The sequence below is a fragment of the Dermacentor andersoni genome, chromosome 9 (genome assembly GCF_023375885.2).
Source record: "Dermacentor andersoni chromosome 9, qqDerAnde1_hic_scaffold, whole genome shotgun sequence".
NCBI classification, from domain to species: Eukaryota; Metazoa; Arthropoda; class Arachnida; order Ixodida; family Ixodidae; genus Dermacentor; species Dermacentor andersoni.
In genome coordinates, this window is record NC_092822.1 from 63,834,480 (window position 1) to 63,853,720 (window position 19,241).

General features: G+C 48.3%; 1 protein-coding gene across 1 annotated transcript; it reads right to left on the reverse strand.

The window, feature by feature from the left end:
• Window positions 1–195: 195 nt before the first annotated feature.
• Window positions 196–18,426, reverse strand: LOC126528150 (uncharacterized). The gene is made up of 5 exons (XM_050176017.3): window positions 18,163–18,426; window positions 11,344–11,476; window positions 5,279–5,488; window positions 3,655–3,777; window positions 196–2,370 (listed from the first exon to the last, which is right to left on the reverse strand). The coding sequence occupies exons 1-5, from the start codon at window positions 18,198–18,200 to the stop codon at window positions 2,170–2,172; spliced, it is 705 nt and encodes a 234-aa protein (XP_050031974.2). The 5' UTR covers window positions 18,201–18,426; the 3' UTR covers window positions 196–2,169.
• Window positions 18,427–19,241: the final 815 nt, after the last annotated feature.

A 19,241-nucleotide genomic window follows, 5' to 3' on the forward strand; every position in this document is an offset into this window, starting at 1 on the left:
GCGGTAATGTTCCTGCCAATAATGCTGGTGCAAATATTATAGGCGAAGTCGGCCGGCCAATGAGGAAGGGCAGTTACAAACGAGCAGCTTTGTGAAATTTTTTGACGTAATACCCCATCACTTGACAGTGCCGCGTTGCGTTTTTCACACGTACCTTTTTTTTTTTTCATCTCGCTTTTGCTTTACTACGTGGTGTGGAAGGTTGTGAAATTGTAAATCAAGTATAGTGTAGCCAAGGTAGAGAATTCGAGGATATAGCAGATTAACGTGATTAATGTCCACTCGCAGTAGATAACAGGTTATGGCTTACTTTGGATCCGTGCGACACGCGTGTACGGGGTTATGCTTTGTCACATTACTATGCTCGGTAATCGTTTTCGAGAGCTGCCAGAACACTCGCCACTTCGATTCGTTAAAAGCGAACAGGCAGCAGTCGACAGCGTGCAATATGAAAAAAAAAAAAAGAAAGGAACCGCTTCAGCTCGTTGGCAGCACGCCGACTGACAGCAGCGCCACCCTGATATTCATTGCATTGTGTGCCGTACTGCGCTTCGCCTTCTCGCGGCAAATATCGCAGTAACGTTCCTGAAGACTGACTCTGATAGCACTGCGCAAGTCTGCGGCTCGAACAATTCACTCGCCGACAAAGCGGGAGCTTAAGCTGACGCGCGCGAATGAGCAACACGCTCGTTGGACAACGCCAGCATGGCGAAACGCGAACTCATCTCGGGGCGGGAATCGCCTTATCTGCCATCGGAAAGCGGTGCGATAGCTGGAAGCGCGCGCCGTTGCCGGAGTCGCGGGATAATGCATACGCCGCCCATAATGCCTGCTTTATTGAAGTCGGTAGAGGTAAGCGTTTGCTTGGTTCGCTCCCGTATGCGTTGACTCACGTAGGACGGTTCACGAAGACACGAGAACATTCTATAGCGTTGCCTCCTTCACGTGGAGATTCGGCGTTCGCGACGGTGTCCTCGAACATGAACAATTTGTGCCCTCGACGTGAACGATGACATCCTCGCTTGGTGGTGCTTAGTTACGCCACACGAGAGGACTTGCGGAACGGCATCTCTGGCTTCGTGTTGCAGGTGGTGTACATATGGCGAGGGAAGTGCCCGACAGCTGCTACACCCCGCGTTGTGGCAATGTCACAGAGTATTCATGTCGACACTTTCCAAATCGTCATGCACCAAGTGTCCCGGCGGGGATAGAAGCAGGGAAGTGCGCTAGTAGTTCGTCCACTATTTACCTCGCTGCTTAATTTCGCCTGATGGGTATTCGTTTGTGGGGCGTGGCTGAAATGCGTCCTTTGCTGTAGTGTGCGGAAGCGCGTCCTTCGATGTGCCGATCGGCAGTGAGTATTTGAGAGCTCGTCGTCGACAAGACTGAACGCTTTTGCTGTGAATCTATAGACGCCTATCACCTGGCACTGTGGACTCTGTAGTGCTATCTGGCTACGCCATGTTGTGCCGCTCGTTCTGCACCGACTGCGCGTGTATATTCTACGGTGAACGCGTCCCTCCAATGCGGAAGGACCATCTTGTCGTCGTGGCTGTCGACAGCTTGGTGAGTGCTATGATGCAAGACAAGTTTGCAAGCACATCGCTCACCATTTACTGCGTCAAGAGGTAAGACGCGACTAATGGCATGATGTAAAAAAAAATTGTGGTGCTCCAGCTTTCAGCCAGTCAGTTCACTGAAATAACATAACAGGGCGAGATTATGCGTAGTATTTCTTGTAGTGACAACCAGCTGCCTAGAAATGGTAGCTGCCTGCCGCCTGGGAAGGGTAGTTCTGCCAGCTGGAGATAATGGGCAGTGTATGCATGTATATATGCATTTATTATCACAGGTGTTGAGGTAGGAAGTTGTATACACCCGAACTGAAGGGTTATGTAGCGCCCCAAACTCTCTTCACGCTCACCGTCCACGAGGCTTGGGTTTACCTAGCGTTTAGACTAAAGGACAACTGGTCTTGAAGAAGACACATTCCTTTATGGAAGCATTAGCCTGCCCGCTTGCAGGAATCGCTGAAACACCCACTCGTAGCGCCAGCGAAAGTCGTCATCGTTTTTATTATTTCGTTGTTGCGGCCCGAACATTCGAAGCGGGAAGCAAGCTAGTGGAAATTCTACAAATGACGGCGCTACGCCCTCTGACCGAGGCTGCTCAGGCGGCAGTCGACGCGACGCAGGCGGTCACGTTCGACGCCACACTGAAACGGGGCAGGTAGTCGACGACTGCCCGGATGGCTGACAACTCATCGAAGGCCTCGTGCCTTCTGCAGGCGTTGCTCCAGTCCGCAAACTCCAGGCTGTACACCGCTACGCCGTACTTCAGCGTCAAATGCTGCTTCTTCAAATGGCACAGCTGTATTAAAACAAGACGATCATGATAATTACAATGACAATAAAAATGACAAAGAAAATGACAAAGTCGCACTTTACAGAGCGTTCGTTGCCTGTATGCGAAAGTTTCGGCACATAAACGATCAAAAACTGTCCACGTGTGCTTCAGCTGCGGCCACTCGTGAATGGTGGCCTCGTCACAGTACATAGGTTTTCGATTCACGTACGAGATCCTGTATATGAGTGTCGCGTCCTTAGCCGATATGATGTGTATTTAGCGGTTAGCGATAACAGTTCGGTGCACTGTTAAATAAAACGCATGGGCGTAGCGCACGTGTTAATGGCAAGGGCACAATCGCCCAGCTTTGCTGCGGAAGACTAGTGGCTGGTGACCCTGGCTCCTTTCTTAACACCTGTGCATTGCACTGGCATAGCTTCATCCGGCACTTGCAGTTAGAGCACTAGCAATGTGAGAGCCGCACATTGAAGTGTTCCCTTTATCATTGTACCACACTGTAAATGTGTTGTAAAAATCCAATGCACCACTCCAGCTGCTCGTTTATTACCGCGTGGAGTTTTTCTCTTTTCTGAAGACAAGGTCTTCTCTGGCAGCTCCTAACTGATTTTAGGCTCTTCAGATTATGGCATCTTCTAATATATCTGATGACTTTATTCAAAATAGGGCAATTGAGGGCCCTACTAATAATAGCAGGACAACGAAAGAGGCGTCAAAATGAAGATTGCAACAAAACATAGTGTACAAGTTAGCGTATAGAGCTATGTACGAAGCAGTAATAGGGCTTCACAAGGGCAAAGAGGCCGAAATTAAACCCAGAAGCGCTGGCTCAAACTGCGTGCGCGTAAAACCGGAAAGGGAAGCGTTTATTTAACAAAAAATATAAGCCGATTCCGTAGATAGTGCGGTCTAAAAATTTCCGCCATTCCGTGGTTTAGCGCAGCGCAAACAACGAACCACGGGGTACTCCAAGCGCCCAAGAAGACCGCATCTTTCTTCTATAACACTGTGCGGTGAAGTGCGAAGCGGGACTGGGGACAGAGGGGAAAAAAAAGAACGAGGACAAGCGCTTACTGCCACCTCATATTTTACGGTCTGATAGACGGTGTCATATATATTAAAAAAGAAACTGAGGAAAAGCGACATAAATATGTCGTTACGAAGAGGAAGCCCGATGCACAAATGTGTTTACAACGATTTACATGGGGAAAAGCTAATTAAAACCTACTAGCTTAAACCATCACCCTTCTTTCTTCGATGTCAGGCAGTCGACTCGCCTGTTGCATTTACCTTGCTCCGAAGGGCCTTGGCATTATCGTACATAAAGATCCTCCTCCTCGACGTGTCGTGACAGAACTCGCACTTGAGGGCCTCCGAGTAATTGCAGTTTGGCAACAGTGTCTTGCTGCAAGCCTGCGCAAGTCAGAATGAAGCCGAATAAGTAGGGCAGATCCCGCGCGCTGTGGAAATCTATGTGTTGCGTGAAGCATTTCGAAAGTAACTGGTCATCTGGCATCGTTTAGGGTTCTTCAGTGAGTTCCTCGGCGGCGCGAGGATGATTGCCTAAGGCGAGAAAATGTGTGCGCGTGACGACATCGGCAAGTCGACGACGATAGCAAGATGACCGATTTATTTGGCCAAGCAACGTTACAACCTGTTCCGTTGCGGTACGGGCCGATACCGAAGGTGGTGAAATGTCACGCGGCGTACGCACCAAGAAATTCCAAGCCGTATAGCTTGCGTGTGCCAAGCACTGCTCGGATTGTTCGGCTTTTCTGCGCATGCGTTTTGCCTGACGGGTAGAACGTCGGCATGCTGCGCTTGGGAAACGGTGTTGAAAACCAGCAACGCCCCCCCCCCCCCCCCCCCCCGACCCGTAATTTATTTATATTGAAGATTACCGAAGCGTGCTGAAGAACCCATCGACCTGCCGATTGACAAAGACGTATCTGGTAGACGGCAAAGTATGTCTGGCACATTTTGGTGTAGAACGCACAACGCGAGGGCAGAAGCTCCATCTTATGTATACGAGAGGCGAGACCGTAAGAACGTCAAGGTGAAACACTGCCGGTGGGGCCGAAAAGGCTACCCGATGACAGCAGTAGAGCGGCAGCAGCGGCGGAATGACTTGAACGAAAAAGTACTACTTTATGTTCATCGGTAAATTGCTGTAGGCCTTAGTAGGGCTTTCTTTATTAAAAGAAGCAACAAGAATAGCACAAGGAAGGAATTTTCTGAAGGGTTTTGCAATTAGTCTCTTTACATGACTTACTTTTTCATGTAATGTTATTTCCGTACGGTTGACGTTATATGTAGCGGCATTGTCATGAAGTCAGTGGGCGACATGAACCGACATCGCTGTACTTTGTGACTCATTCGCTGAACCGATAACGGAAGACTGAAGCAACCATTGCTTTATCAATAGGTCTCTTCCCTGAGCCATTAGAATAACCTGTTCGGCGATGAAGCACCATCGTTATGGATCGAGTGCTTTTTGTTCTGCTGTTCTGCCTCTGGACGTCAAAAATAACGGGGTAACAAAGATAGACGCTAAGACATTCCTTTCAAAATTAATTTAGGAACTGTGTTGGCTTTCTCTTGACCATTTTTTTCTGCATTCAAAAAGCATTCTATTTACATGTAATTGAACAGCAAGAAACATTTTTGCCTATAGACACAATGTTTGTGCAAGTTTCCAGCCTGCGAGGGTGTGTTCCGCGGGAAAACAAGTTCACATGACGGACTAAATTGAAAACCAAGACCGCACTCAATTTTCTCATATACTGCGTGTGAACATTAGAACGCTGACATTTCGGAAAAACTGTCTGAAAGCTCGAAAAGTTTTGATCATCTGAGCCACGAGGAGATGTGCTGTACCACCTTTTTTTTTTTTGTAACGAAAGGGTGATCTCACCTCCGCTATGCTCGCCAGCTGCTGCATGCTTGCCGTGACGTTGCAAATTCCAAAACGGGGGCGTGGCTTGCCGTTCCACACTTTGTCCGATTCCTCCGCGAAGGCGCGGGAGATCAGTTGGTACCAGCGGCCGAATGAGGCCACTGAGACGACCCACGTAGAATTGACGCCTTGGTGGCGCAGGTTCTCCATGTCTTTCACAGCAGACTCCTGCGTGTTACAACCCAAGCCGTTCGCTCCGTAAACAGCCAGTCTTATAGACCAGGGGCCGCATCCGCAAAGCCTGTCGCTTGTGAGTGCTCGTTGCCATCGACTCGCAGCTTTCGCTAATTACATGTCCAGGATCAGGATTAGCTGGAAAATGATGTAAAGAAAAATTCTAGCGCTAAGAGCTTGTTTCTGAACACGCACCCCAGAATTTGTAACCCTTCTAGGGGGCAGCCACGTTTTTTCCGGAGACTTCGAGAATTAGTGGAAAGAGCGAAAGAACGATCGCGATTGTTCTCAACCTGTTCTAATCTCTCTGCACCATTCCCTATTTTCTTTTAATTCCTCAATCTCTCTCCCTCATGCAGGGTACCAAATCGGACATCCGTCGGGTTAAACTTCCTGCATTTCCTTGTTGATCTCTTTGTTCCCTTGGTTGTCGCTAGTGTTTGCTCGTCATGGCTTTGACATCAGCTACCCTGTTATCAATCCTGCGGTCTATGCTCTGGATTCGGTTATCGTTGGCGAAGGTTGTCTAATGAGCTCCTGCTCTTGACGGGCCTGCGGTGACTAAAAAAAGTTCTTGGCCAGTATTGACAAAAAGCTCCTAAGCCACAATTATTCATTAGATTCCAGACAACCCTGATCCTGGACATATTATTAGCTAAGGCGATGGCCCAACGGCAGTGAAGGATTTCGAAGGAAGTGCTTTGCGAATACGGCCCCTGGTTAATACAAACAACACTGATACCACGCTGGGCCTCCACCCTCTCAACTATGCAAAACATTGTGGACAGTGCGCGAAATGAAACGCAGGTCAATGTTGGCCCATTGACGCTGTGCTTTGCTTTCTCACGTCACCTGATAAGGGAGGCAGCGTAATCAGAGGCGTGGCTGGGCCGACCCTGATCCTCGCACATGGTACGTGTCCTCGCAATGGTTTTATTACGATGGCACTAGCAGAATATAAATTGACAATCACTGATGCCGGCAGGTGTGGCCTCGGTGGAAGAGCTACCGGCGAGGTGGAGCAACAGAGCGGTAATGGAGGAGCAATATCGCGGCTTGACTTAGGGAAACACATGACAAGAGGAGCGGAGGCAGTTGCGCGGCGGGTGCGATAGTTTGCGCAACGGTAAGATGGCCGGGGTACAACTTTCACCAGCGATTCAAGGCGCCGATGCAAAATGCGCGCACTCTAGCGCGACCTAGTTGCGGTGCGCGTTCGTCCCCGCACGGTAAGCTTCTATTGCGATAGCAATTATACGGACACTAAAGCAAATTTCCGCCGTCGGCGTCGCCGTGATGTTCTGCATAAAGGTCTTCTGCTGTCGGGTGGATCAACAGGTTATCGGGAAAGGCAGTCCGCATCCTGATGCAATTAGCCGGACTCTCGCAAGCGCAAAGCCCAGCGTCCAAGGTGGCCTGTAGGATACTTCCGCGAGAAAAGCCAGCAGAGCGCATGGCGGTCAGTCACTACCGTGAATGGGCGGCCAAGGGGGTAAGGCGTGAATGTGGAGATGGCCCAAACAGAGGCAAGGCATTCACGCTCGGTAATCGAGTAATTGCTCTTTGGGGCAGAGTGCAGGTGATTGGAGCATACGCCATGAGTGCAGTCATGACCACGTTGGCGCTGGGCAAAGATGGCTCCGATTCCGTATCCGTAGGCATCCGTCTGAGCTTCAGTAGGAGCAGATGGGTGGGAGTGGGCCAAGGGAGGGGAAGTCGTGAAAATGTGGATCAGCGCAGAAAATGCATGAACTTGTCTGCGGCCCTTCAGGAACGGCGTATCTTTCTGTGGAAGGGCGATTTCGGCGAAATTTTCGACAAAGCGACGAAAGTAAGAACACAAGCTAATGAAGGAGCGAACGTCTTTGGTAGAGGAAGGTACAGTCAAATGCTTCACGGCGTGAATTTTTTACGGTTCGGGTAGGATTCCCCCAACAATTACAAGGTGACCAAGCACTGTGATTTAGCGACGTGCAAAGTGGAACTTGGGTGAGTTTAGCTGAATATCAGCACTGCTGAACACTTGGAGAATGGCCGCCAGACGCTGAATCTGACTGGCAAATCTCGTTGAAATAGCCATTACGTCATCTAGGTAACATAAACAGGTCGACCATTTGAAGCCTCGAAGGAGCGAATCCATTATACGTTGAAATGTAGCCGGCGCTTTACATGGACCGAAGGGCATAACTTTAAATTAGTGTGGCCCGTTCGTTGTTACAAATGCGGTCTTCTTGTGGTTCCTAGGATCCACGGCCACCTGCCGAAAGCTACAACGCAGGTCGATGGACGAAAAATAGCTTGCTTCATGGAGGCAAAGTTATGGGCATCACCTATGCGTGGTAAAGGATATACATCATTCTTAGTGATTTCGTTCATGTGTCTGCAATCGACCCATAAACGCCTGGTGCCGTCTCTTTTCTTGACGAGTACAACTGGAGCTGCCCATTAGCTAGACGGTTAGGTCTTTTTCCGTCCTCTTGGAGACTTATTTTTTCTGTAATCCCTCATCCCGCAGCAGAAACAGGATACGGACGCCGATGAGAAGAGTTCGCGTCCTCGGTGTCGATTCGATGGTTGACAACCGTTGCCTGGCCAAGCGGGCAGTTGTATAAATAAAACATCATGGCATGACGCTAACACATGGTGAGGGTCATCAGCGTGCACAGGTGAAAGGTCCGCGGTTATCATTTTGTCGAATTCACTGGTTCACGTTGACTGGTCCTTCTGCACATGTGGAACTTGAAGGGGCTACATATGTTAGTGGGAAGAACTGACAGTCGACGAAAGAGGACAAGGTTTCAATAACAACTCCCGATGGTAGAACATGCACGGATATACCAAAGTTAAGCACAGGCAGATGAACTTCATTGTCAACAATTTCGACAACCGTGCGTGGTAGGGTCACATTGTGTGCCAAGACCACGTCAAGAATCGGCGATGCAACGTAATCTCCGTCAGCGACATAAGATCAGGGCGTCAAAATAACATACCTAGTGAATTGAAGCGGCAACCGCACGAACTCCACAGAGCACAGTCTCGCAGGGGTAGCAGAATGAGTCTCAGGGACACAAGGGAATTCAAGTTGGAGGACACCGATGCTACAGATGATGAGGGCTAAATATGTGGGCAAAAAGTCAACGCCCAAGTTCACTTCGCATGCGCAGTGCTCAAGCACATGTAACATAGCTCTTGTCCAATAGCCAGATATAGTGACGCGGGCAGTAGAAATACCGACAACGGTAGGGTGTGCTTCTGTCGGCAACTCTCAACTGTACGTTTCACGGCAAGTGTTACCACTTTATTTAGTTTCTCACGAAGACTGCTGCTCATGACCGAGGGTTCTGCGTCAGTGTCGACAAAGGCCGGAACACTTACACCGTCTACTTGGACTTCAAGCAAATTATAGCTAGTAGGGACAGTTAGACGCGGATTTGGAGGCCGGGTCAAGAATACGGCGTCTGGTCTGGGCACTGCATTCGTTAGTTTTCCGATGCGCGGCGTCCAGGGTTGGTAGGCGACAGCAAACGGCGGGCTTGCTGCGAGCGAGATCGGCCGTCACGTGGTGATGTGGACCTGCCGTACACATTGGTGCGAGTGTTGACATCGGTTACGCCAGCCGGTAGAGAGTGCGACGATGTTGCACGAGAGTAGCTGCCAAGACGAAGATTCCGGGTCTTCCCGCCAGTCGGCGATGACCGGTGGCTCCAGCGGTGCCGCGCAATGTGCCCAAGTCGAGAGCACGCGAAACATATTGGACGGTCATCCGGCGTCCTCCACTCAGCGTGGTTGTGGTACTGCGAGTAAAAGGGCTGCTTCCTCGGTTTGACTGGTGGAATGTGATCAGTGCTTGGAGGGAGCACAGTGCCGACAGAGGGCAGTCCTAAATAAGCGACCTCCCGGAGAACGACGGCTTGAATCAAGAAACCATAGGCTCGTTGGCAGACGGCACATCGGGTACAAGAGGCGCTGGATAAAGTGTTTTTTTTTTTGTTGCTGACGGTGAACGATACGTGTCGAAGTCTCGGGTGCTGGCGATTGTAAAGTCGGGGGGGTTCTTCACACGACTACGATGAGGCAGTATTGTGGAGCCTCTGAATTGCAGGGTGGAGGGCGAGATTTGCTTGTACTAATTGGCGACACTCTTGCACAATAACATCCACAGTAGCACAGTTGCTTAATACCAAGAGGTTGAATACGCCAGCGGCAATACTTTTGAGGATGTGCCCGTTCCTGTCACCTTCGGACATGTTACTGTTAATTTTACGGCAAAGTGGTAGAGCATCCTGAATATGCGAACTGTATGGTTTAGTCGATGACTGCGCGCGAGAGCCAAGTTCTTTTTAGCGGCTAGCTGATGACACAAGGGCTTGTCGAGCAAATCATTCTCTTCCAACAGGTCTCAGCTGCTCAGGTCGTTCTCGTGCGTGTCGTACCAGACGGGCGTGGATCCTTTAAGATAAAATACGACGTTCGACAACATAAGCGTATCGTTCCACCTGATCTGTTTGCTGACACACTCATACCGTGAGATCCGATTCTCGACGACCAGGCCGTCTGTGCCACAGGGGGGGCCTGAATCGTTAGGAATTGTCCAGATGACAGAAGGGGGAGACGGCTGCTGCGCGGTAGGTACCGGCAGGGTGGGTGCTTCGTTGGCCATCGCGGCGGTAACAGTGCGGGGATCACTCGAGTTTAGCGCTTGGGTGATGGTTACACGCAGGCAGCGTACCTAGCACCTCCGCTAAAAAATGTTTCAGAAGAAACGCATATTTACAGACATTGACAAGATAAGGCGAGCGGCACAGGCGTAAGAGCAGGGAAAATGGTCAGGAGCAACCTGTAGCTCGTCTTAATTCGTGCCAGCCTAATGGTTTATGTATGGTGTGCATATCACCATATGCTTCGACATCCGAGCGCAAAACTCATGCACTTTCTGAGGAATGAGTCAGCGGGCTTCTACACGTGGGTTCATCAGCGTCATCATCACTTATTGTCCCTTAAAAAGGTGACCCCTTTTCATGGTATTATACAAAGGGTCGTCCATATGAACCAATAAATACGATGCTCATTATTATACAATGGTTAACTTATGTATACAACGGTAAACAAAGCTTACTATATGTGCTTGAAAAAGGTGATAAAATAATAACAAAACAAAAAAATAAGGTAATTGCCGCACAACCGGCAGTATAATAGAGCAGTTGAAAAGGAAAATGGTCGACGTTAGAGTAGCAGCGAAGTAGTGGTAGGTTAAGGGTTTATAAACATGACAGTAGGTGGCTAAATTTATCTGAATTCCTTCATTTCCTATACTGTCGGGTAGCGTGTTCCACAGTTCAATAGCAGTAGGTAAGAAAGCATTGTTGAAGGCATTAGAGGTACCATGCAGACGTTGTGGATTCAGGTTGTTAAAGAGACGGTGAGGAGTGCGGTTGGGTGGAAGAAGAATAGCGCTCTTGAGGTGTGGGAAACTATAATACAGTTTGTGGAAAAGGAAAAGTTGTGAAATCTTTCTACGAAGTGTTACTAGGGATGCTGAGGGTTGATTTAATGCTACTTAGACTCGTATGGCAGTCGTAGTTTCAGGCCATAAAACGTGCCGCGCGATTCCGCACTGCTTCAAGAGAGTTGATAAGGTAAGTCTGGTGAGGGTTCCAAATTGCTGAGGCATACTCAAGTTTAGTCCGAATGAACGTTGCGTAGCCGAGCTTGCGTACGAGAACTGGAGAGAGAAAAATCGATCTCTTGAACAGATTTTCGAATCGCTAGAATTGCCTTATGTATCGGTAATATTAGTGATTCCGTTGTCCATATATACCGAAGAGAAAGATAAACCATGCGGAGCTTACCAAATTATACCTGTAGGAGAACGAATCGGGCTCTATTAAGAACGTGGGAGGCAAGATCTTGCAGTCAGGCCACAGCTGGTCATGTGCAAACAGGTGTCCGTATGATATGATCAGGTTTGGTGTGAACATCTCCCTGCGAAATAGTAAATGAGTGCGCGCCATACACTGGGAGTTTGTGTTAGCGGCAACACGTGCATTAAAGATCTCCCGCGGCTGATTACGTGCTTTTCTCATATCAGCCGGACTACTCTAATCATCATCATTATCAGCCTATCTTTATGGCCACTGCGGAACAAAGGCGTCTCCCAGCGAGCTGCAGTTGCCCCTGTCTTGCGCCAGCTGATTTCAAGTTGTGCCTGCAAATTTCCTAATTTCATCCCTCCACCTAATTTTTTTGCCGTCCTCGACTCCGCTTCTTTTTCCTTGTCGCCCATTCCTGTAACCTTGACAGATCGTTGGTAGTCTGCCTTACGCATTATATAAACCTGCACAGCAGCATTTTTCTTTCTTAATGTCAACTAGAATATCGGCTACCTCGTTTTCCCTCTTATCCACAGCTCTGTCTTCCTGTCTCTCTTAACGTTAGGCCTAACACTGTTTGGTTCCATCACTAGTTGCGTGGTGGTTGACTTCTTCTCAAGCCTTTTTTTAACGTCAAAGTTTATGCCGCACATGTTAGCACTAGTAGAATGCAGTGATTGTACGCTTTTCTTTTCAACAATAAGGGCAAGCTCCCAGTCATAATTCTAGTGCAGCGATTAAACCTCGCTATCTGTCTCAATTCTTCGCCGCTCCCCCCTCAGGAGGAATTGCCAATTTTCTCTTCCAGTGCACTTCATAAATGTCCCGTAAAGAGCAGCATACGTACCAGCGCATGGCAGTTTTGGATTGGATTTGGGGTCCCACGGTAAAACCGCAAATGAGGCAGTGCAAGGGCATACATGGGTAGGGCTTCTTTCGAAGTAAGGTAAGCTCAGAGCAAAATTAGTTTTGAAGTAACACTAAGGGACATAGATGAAAAGAAATGGCTGGCTTAATGTGCACAGATATCTGTACTTCGAAAGCGTGGACATGGAGTGGAGATAGATGTCAAGAAAGCTGACAACCAAGTACAGGGTAAGTGAAAGTGTAAATAGACAAGTAGAAGCCGTGAGAAAGAAAGTGAAAGAAACAAAGACGGCAAATTGGATGGGAAATATCGAAAAAATAAAGGAGTTCACGGAGATTTACAAATACGGCAAGAAGGAAATCGGGAGGGAAAATCCGTACGATAACGCAAAGGGCAGTGCTTTGCTATTTGAGGCCGATAGCCGGCTGCCTAAGAACAAGAAGATACCGCAGCACATGTCACCTTAAGGTGAAGTATGAAAAAGAAAGAGGCCGGAAAGGACTCGATACATCGTAATGAAATGCTAAGATATTGACGCGGTGAAACTCGTAGAGTGTGTGCACCTTGCCGAAGCGATGGCTGTCAAACAATATAGAAGAATTAACTGCTCAGCAGTCGTGATTATTAAGATACAGTTAGGGTATTTGTGGGAAAAAAAGGCAGGGAAGATTGATAGAACCGGAGCCATTGCAAGCGTAGGTAATGGCACAACATACACTCTAAGAAATGTTTACACCCTTGGAGTCGTATCTTGCCACACAACAATAAACGTTATCTGTCTTGTCCGCATTTCCTTTCTTTAACCCTGCGAGCCTGGTACTTCCCAGTAACGTGCGGCATGCGCGTTATCAGCATGACATAGCATTACCGACAGGAAAGTAGCGGGCGCGGCGTTTTCAAGAAAGGAAACGCAAGCAAGGCAGATGACGATCATTGTTCTGTGGCAGATATACACCCCGAAGGGTATAAACTTGTTTAGAGTGTAGTGGCAGATCTTTTAAATGCTAAAGTTAACATCGAGATAAGGCAGGATAAGGGCTAGGATGGTGATGGATGTAGTAAAACCCCGAATAAATCAAGCCGGAAAAGCGACTATTTGGACCCGCCCCGCTTCAAAAGGGATGCTAATACACATCGTCATCATCATCGCGCTCAGAATACATCATCGACAACGAACAGCATGCACATTCGCCAAGCCGTGTACAGATGCAAACTTAAGTCTGGTTGTGAGATGTGGGCTGTCTAGCTCGCCATACCGTAGAGTTCCAGCGCTTCCAACATCTCTGACGGCGCTTCTTGTCCCGCCAGCGTTGTGGGACACCTGGTGCAAGCCCGGGCGCTGTTCCTTTTGCCTACACTGTCCGACAAACGTACACCCTTTGGGTTGTATATTTGCCACAATAATCGTCTTCTGCCTTGCTTGCGATTCCTTTCTTGAAACCGCTGCGCTCGCTACTCTCCTGTCGAGAATGCTCTGCCACGCTGATAACGCGCATGCCGCTCGTGACTTGGATGTACCAGGCTCGCAGCCATAAAGAAAGGAAATGCGGCAAGACAGATGACGATTACTCATTCTAAGAAAAGTTTACACCCTTTGGAGTCCCCCTTCTGCCACACAACGATAATCGTCATCTGCCTTGATGCGTTTCCTTTCTTTAACGCTGCGAGCCCGGTACTTTCGAGTAACGAACGGCATGCGCGTTATTAGCATGATAGCATTCCCGACAGGAAAGTAGCGGGCGCGGCGTTTTCACGAAAGGAAACGCATCAACGCAGATGACGATTATTGTTGTGTGGCAGAGATACACTCCAAAGGGTGCAAGCTCTTTTTAGAGTGTAGCGGGCGCGGCGTTTTCAAAGAAGGAAACGCATCAAGGCAGACGACGATTATGTTTGTGTGGCAGAAGGGGCACTCCAAAGGGGGTAAACTTTTCTTAGAGTGTGTTGTGCGGCAAGATACCACCCAAAGGGTGCAATTTCGCTTTAGAGTGTAGCAGTAGTTGACCTGCGCGCTGCGTCGCACCCGCATGTAGCTCCCGCATATATCTAGTTACAGAACCCTCAGGGGAGTTGCAGACCAGAGCGAAATATTGCAGTCAAGGTCCACGCTTCGGGCTAAACTGCGTAATTTTTAATCGAAACGCGCTAAGCATAAGGTTTCTGCTAAGTGGATGACTTCATTTATTAGTCGCCATTGTTTCTTGTTTTTGTTTTCTTTGGTTCACTTAAGGTAAGTTCTGTACGAAATTGCCTCGTCAGACACCGTAAAAAACTCAGGAAATGAGGTGGAAGAGCTACCCTGACAGCAAAGCAACTACGGGATACAGTATATAGCAGAAAAAAAAAGTTCATCGTGACGAGGACATAATTAGTCTGTACAGGTTATAAAAAAAAGTCGAAGTTTCGCCGTCGAGAGGCGAAGCATCGATTGCGGTAGCAAATTAGTAGACAGCTATACGAAGTAAGAATAGTAGCTTTATAGCCCGTATAAACTTTTTAACAATAGCCTACTAACTAAATTAACTAGCATGGTCCCACGCGCGCACAAGGAAACACGAGCTCATCTCGCTCGATGACCGCGCACACTCGCTGTCAAAGTGCCGAAGTGTGAAAGCGCGGAAGCTGCAGCGAGCGAATTCACATTCGCGCTACCTATCATTTTAGCGCAAGCTGAGCGGCGAGAACACAGCGCCCCAGAAGCTACCAGCACTTGGTGCACTGTGTCCCCATTGCAGACCGTTTTCAAGCTAGAGCCCGCGCGGCGGCGCAATACGCAGCCGCCGCCACAGTAGAACGCCTGTCCCCTTCCCCTAGTACCTTGCGCGTGACGGAAGACGGAATTAGGGTGGTTGCTTGGGCTAGTCGGTAATTCATGATAAAAAATGACGTACAGCACGAAGGACAAGGACTCTCGCAGTCGTCTCTCGCAGTTCTTGTCCTTCGCGTTGTGCGCCATTTTTTATCAGGAAGACGTGCTCCCTCTCCGCTTTCCTCCCTTTCGCGCGCAAGATGGAGTCACCATCGTCGGCTCACCCTCGCAAGCTATCGCTCTTGGACTTCATAGGGAACATCACGGCGACGCTGGTGGCGATGGCGACGGCACAAATGCGCCTGGAGTGTCCATATAATTGCTATCGCATATAAAATCGAAACAGCAAATCGTGCTCATTCCACCTAGAAATAATCGGTGGGTGCACGAGAGAAGTGGGAGTACTAAACAAAATCCTAAACGGCTCTACTAGATTCTAATACAAGCACAATGTCAGGAATTTTAAATATCCTGAGAACTTACGTATTATTAAGCCGCCTGTTCACTTATTTCTTTTATGACACATAAACTTCGGCAGTTTAGTAAGTCTAAAACGGGTGGGTTTTTATTGATAATGTCTGGTATTTGTGAAGGCAGTTGTTGGTCTCGATAGTTGCTGTAGTGTTCGAAATTTGTATAATTAGCTCCTGCGTATTTTGTACAGGTGCTGTTTCACATATGTATTCAAGAGCAGTGATGCATTTGTCCGATACTGACGTAAGAGATAGTTTCTTTTATGACTGCTTAGAGGGCAATATCTTCAGCTTTTAAAATCTGGTCTTGTGCTTTCGTAGAGTGAGGTGTTGAAAGTCGAACTTTTTTGCCGGTTTTTTCTAAAATTGGAGGGTTATTCAGGCTTGTGTCAGTCGCTGTTAGCCTTACCAAGAAATATTATCTTAGGTGCTAATGGGCGACAGCTTGTTAACTTGAAGCTTGACATTCGATTGAACGTAATACCTTAGTATATATAATGTTAACTTATTTAAACTCTAATATCGCGGTCCCGACATTCGCACTGAAGCGAATAATTTCAAAGGGAATATGTGACAATTGGTCAGCAAGCAAGGATCGCTTTGCGATTTGTCCCTCTGGTAATGTGTACCTCTGGACGTAATGCAGTTGTAATGAAACAGTGCTTTTTGATGCGAAACCATCAAATCGCCCATTGAGTGAGAAGACCCTTAATCCACGCGCCAGAGCCGCTTTTGCTAAGCAGTGCCAATCTTTGATGTGCACCACTGTTCCCTTATTTGTCGCTCATATCAGATCCGCTTCCGCAATTTCCTCTTCCGGGATTTCGGGTTCCTGAATTTTCGCTTGTTGCACGCTCGCACCTCTATGTGCCGGTGACTTAACTCCCGCCTAAAACCAGAAGCTGGGATTACGCAAGTTCCGGTCGACGCCAGGAGCTGAGCGGGTGAGCGAGGGAGAAGCGCGGAGAAGGAGGGTAGGTTGGCGGTACTTAACCTGGTCGGCGAAAACGCGTAAGGAGGGGCTTTTAGACTGGACAAGAGAGAAACGGCATCTAAATTCCCATTGGCTGGACGCCACGTCTCGAGTGCGCCTCAACGGAGCAGAGCGGGCGAAAGGGTGCACTAGCTGCCGCGCGTCACGTGAGGGGAGAGAGGGCATCGCCGCGACGCCACGTCATCTTCGCTCTCGTAAGCCTGTGTTATACGCGCGTTCCTTGTCAGCGCAAGCTCTCGCCTGAGTTCTAAATGTGCCTCGGTAATCGCTATAAAAATTAATCTATAAAAAACAGAATAAATTCGAAAGGAAAAAAAAAACTTCGGTGGTAGTGACTCAGGGGACGAGTGTCTTACCCGCTGGTCTAAACAAGCGCCTTTTAGTTAGCAGGTCTGCGCACTCTGCTTCATGACGTCGTGCTACTTGGACTACTGCTACTTGCTACTTGGCTCGGTATTGGTGCCAAGCCTGGCTTCACGAAAGCGGTGACGTAAAGAAAATAAAAAACCTCTTTCTTAAAGAAAGATGGTTGAACGCGAAGCTTACCCCCAATGCAAACTGAATCAAAGTCGAAAGCCAACGACCACGCAAAATTAACCCAAGAAATGCTGAGCGACCCGACGCTACGCATGTGCGATTTGATTGCTTGTTTAGGACTGCATTTTTTGAACGTTGAATGAAAACGCATTTCGTTAAGTTGCATAGCCTTTATTTTAGAGCATGTTGTTGATTACATGCACACACTCACACTTTCGCGGATGATTCTACACTTGCGTTCGCGTACGGCAGCCTCCTCTTCTGCCCTGCGCTGCACCGCTGGCCTACCCATGGTGACGGCCAGGAATGCATTGCGTGACGCGCGTGATGCAATGCAAATACATACAGTTCGTTTGGATAGCGTGGCGTTCAACCATCTTTCTTTAAGAAAGCGGCTTTGATTTTTTTTTCCCAGCTCCTTAGACGAGCCCATGTTCCCGCGCACTTTCTGTCTCCGATAAGCAGGGAAGCTCAGTTAATCGCGACAGGGTTGGTGTCATGCCTAGCAGACGCAACTTGCGCTTTCAGTGAACTTTGTGCGCATGCGCTGCTCTTGTTGAACTCGGCGCTTCGCGCCGTTATCAGGCACTGACCGGCCGGCCAGTCGACGCTGGCGCTGTAGTGTTCTACGCAGACGTGTAAAGTTGGCTTTCCTGCAGTGCGTTTTCGGCGCTCACGGACGAATCAGTGAGACCCCCCATAGAAAGCTTCGCTTTAATAATCGCGGCTTACTCGGGAGCGTCTCCATTAGAGTCTATGGAAGTCGGGCAGGATAGCATGACGTCACGGATCGAAGTGCACCAGACTTGCGCTGCCTAGGGCGCCTGCCAAGCGTCCCAACAAGCTCGCTTGTGGGCTAGGAGTTCATATCTCGAAGAACCACTCAACGGCGTTCAATTGGGCATTAACGCTTTCGAATTCGCAAATTGTAAGAAGTGCATAGCTGTCCTCGGACATCTTAAACCGAAAGAATAATAGGCGGGCTTCAACTAAACAACAACAACAACAACAACAACAACCAAAAAGTGTCCCGACATATACCGCGATGTCTAATTGCACGTTTTCTTTTGTTTGCGCAGTCACTTAAGAAAGAAAAAACAATGTGCATAGCACTTACTTTAATATTGTTGCCACTTCATTGATCGCGCCTGCCATTTTTAGTGAGGCTGCGAAGGCGGTGTATGACCTTGGACCCTTCGTTCTTCTACGCGCAGTTAGCGTGGACACTACCTAGAGAGAGAGACAGAAAGAGACAGAGAAAAAAAAAATAACTGTTACATGACACACCCAAGAATTCTGGAGAACAAGCTTAAAAAGTCACAAGACCCAAACCAATTACGCAGAGCAGCTATGAACTGTGAAAAATGAGACGTCAGTTGACTGACACGACGACACGAATCGGAGCAGCATTACTATACGTAAAATATTGTTACGTGTAGAAAGACACAGACAAAAGAGGCTATTTACAGACTATTTACACTAGAATGGAGCCAGAGCGCCAGACCGACATTCACTCGCGCCAAGGGCACAGACCCACTTCGTCGTCGTTCTCACGGCGGCTCGTCTCTCGGGTATTTACCGATCATATCGTAATAATATGTTAACTACGTTAATCACATAATTATGGTTTAATGGCAGTAGAAGCGCTGATTCCCGCCTTGCTGAGCGCTTCATCTGGCACCATGGTTTATAAAAGTAAATTGTACATATTCTTGTGAACATACCGACAAGCAATTTCACAGAGCGAACTGTGTAAGTTACTTCTGTGCGGGAAACATGCAACTACCGTATTTCCTCGATTGTAATGCCAGTTTCTCCTCTTTTTTTTTTCATTATTTTCTTTGCTTGAGTTCGACCCTCGCGTTACACTTGAACAACGCGAACATTTACAATTTTAAAACAAATAATCTAAATTCCGCGGTTTTTGACGTTACGTTGGCAACCTGTACCTTTGCGTCTCGATGCAATCCGTAGACACGTCAACTGAAGTCAAAAAATATTTTTTCGGTGGGGGGGGGGGGAGTATCGACGCCATTATCACTGTGCTTGTGACTGGTGTTAAGATTACGATGCTTCATTACCCAGCGGCCATTCGGGCTCCGACTACGTTCATTCGCAACGTCATGGTGACGCACAACGTTCGTATGACGGCCGCTTCGAGAGACGAGTAATTTTGACGGTCCAGCAGTAGGGAAA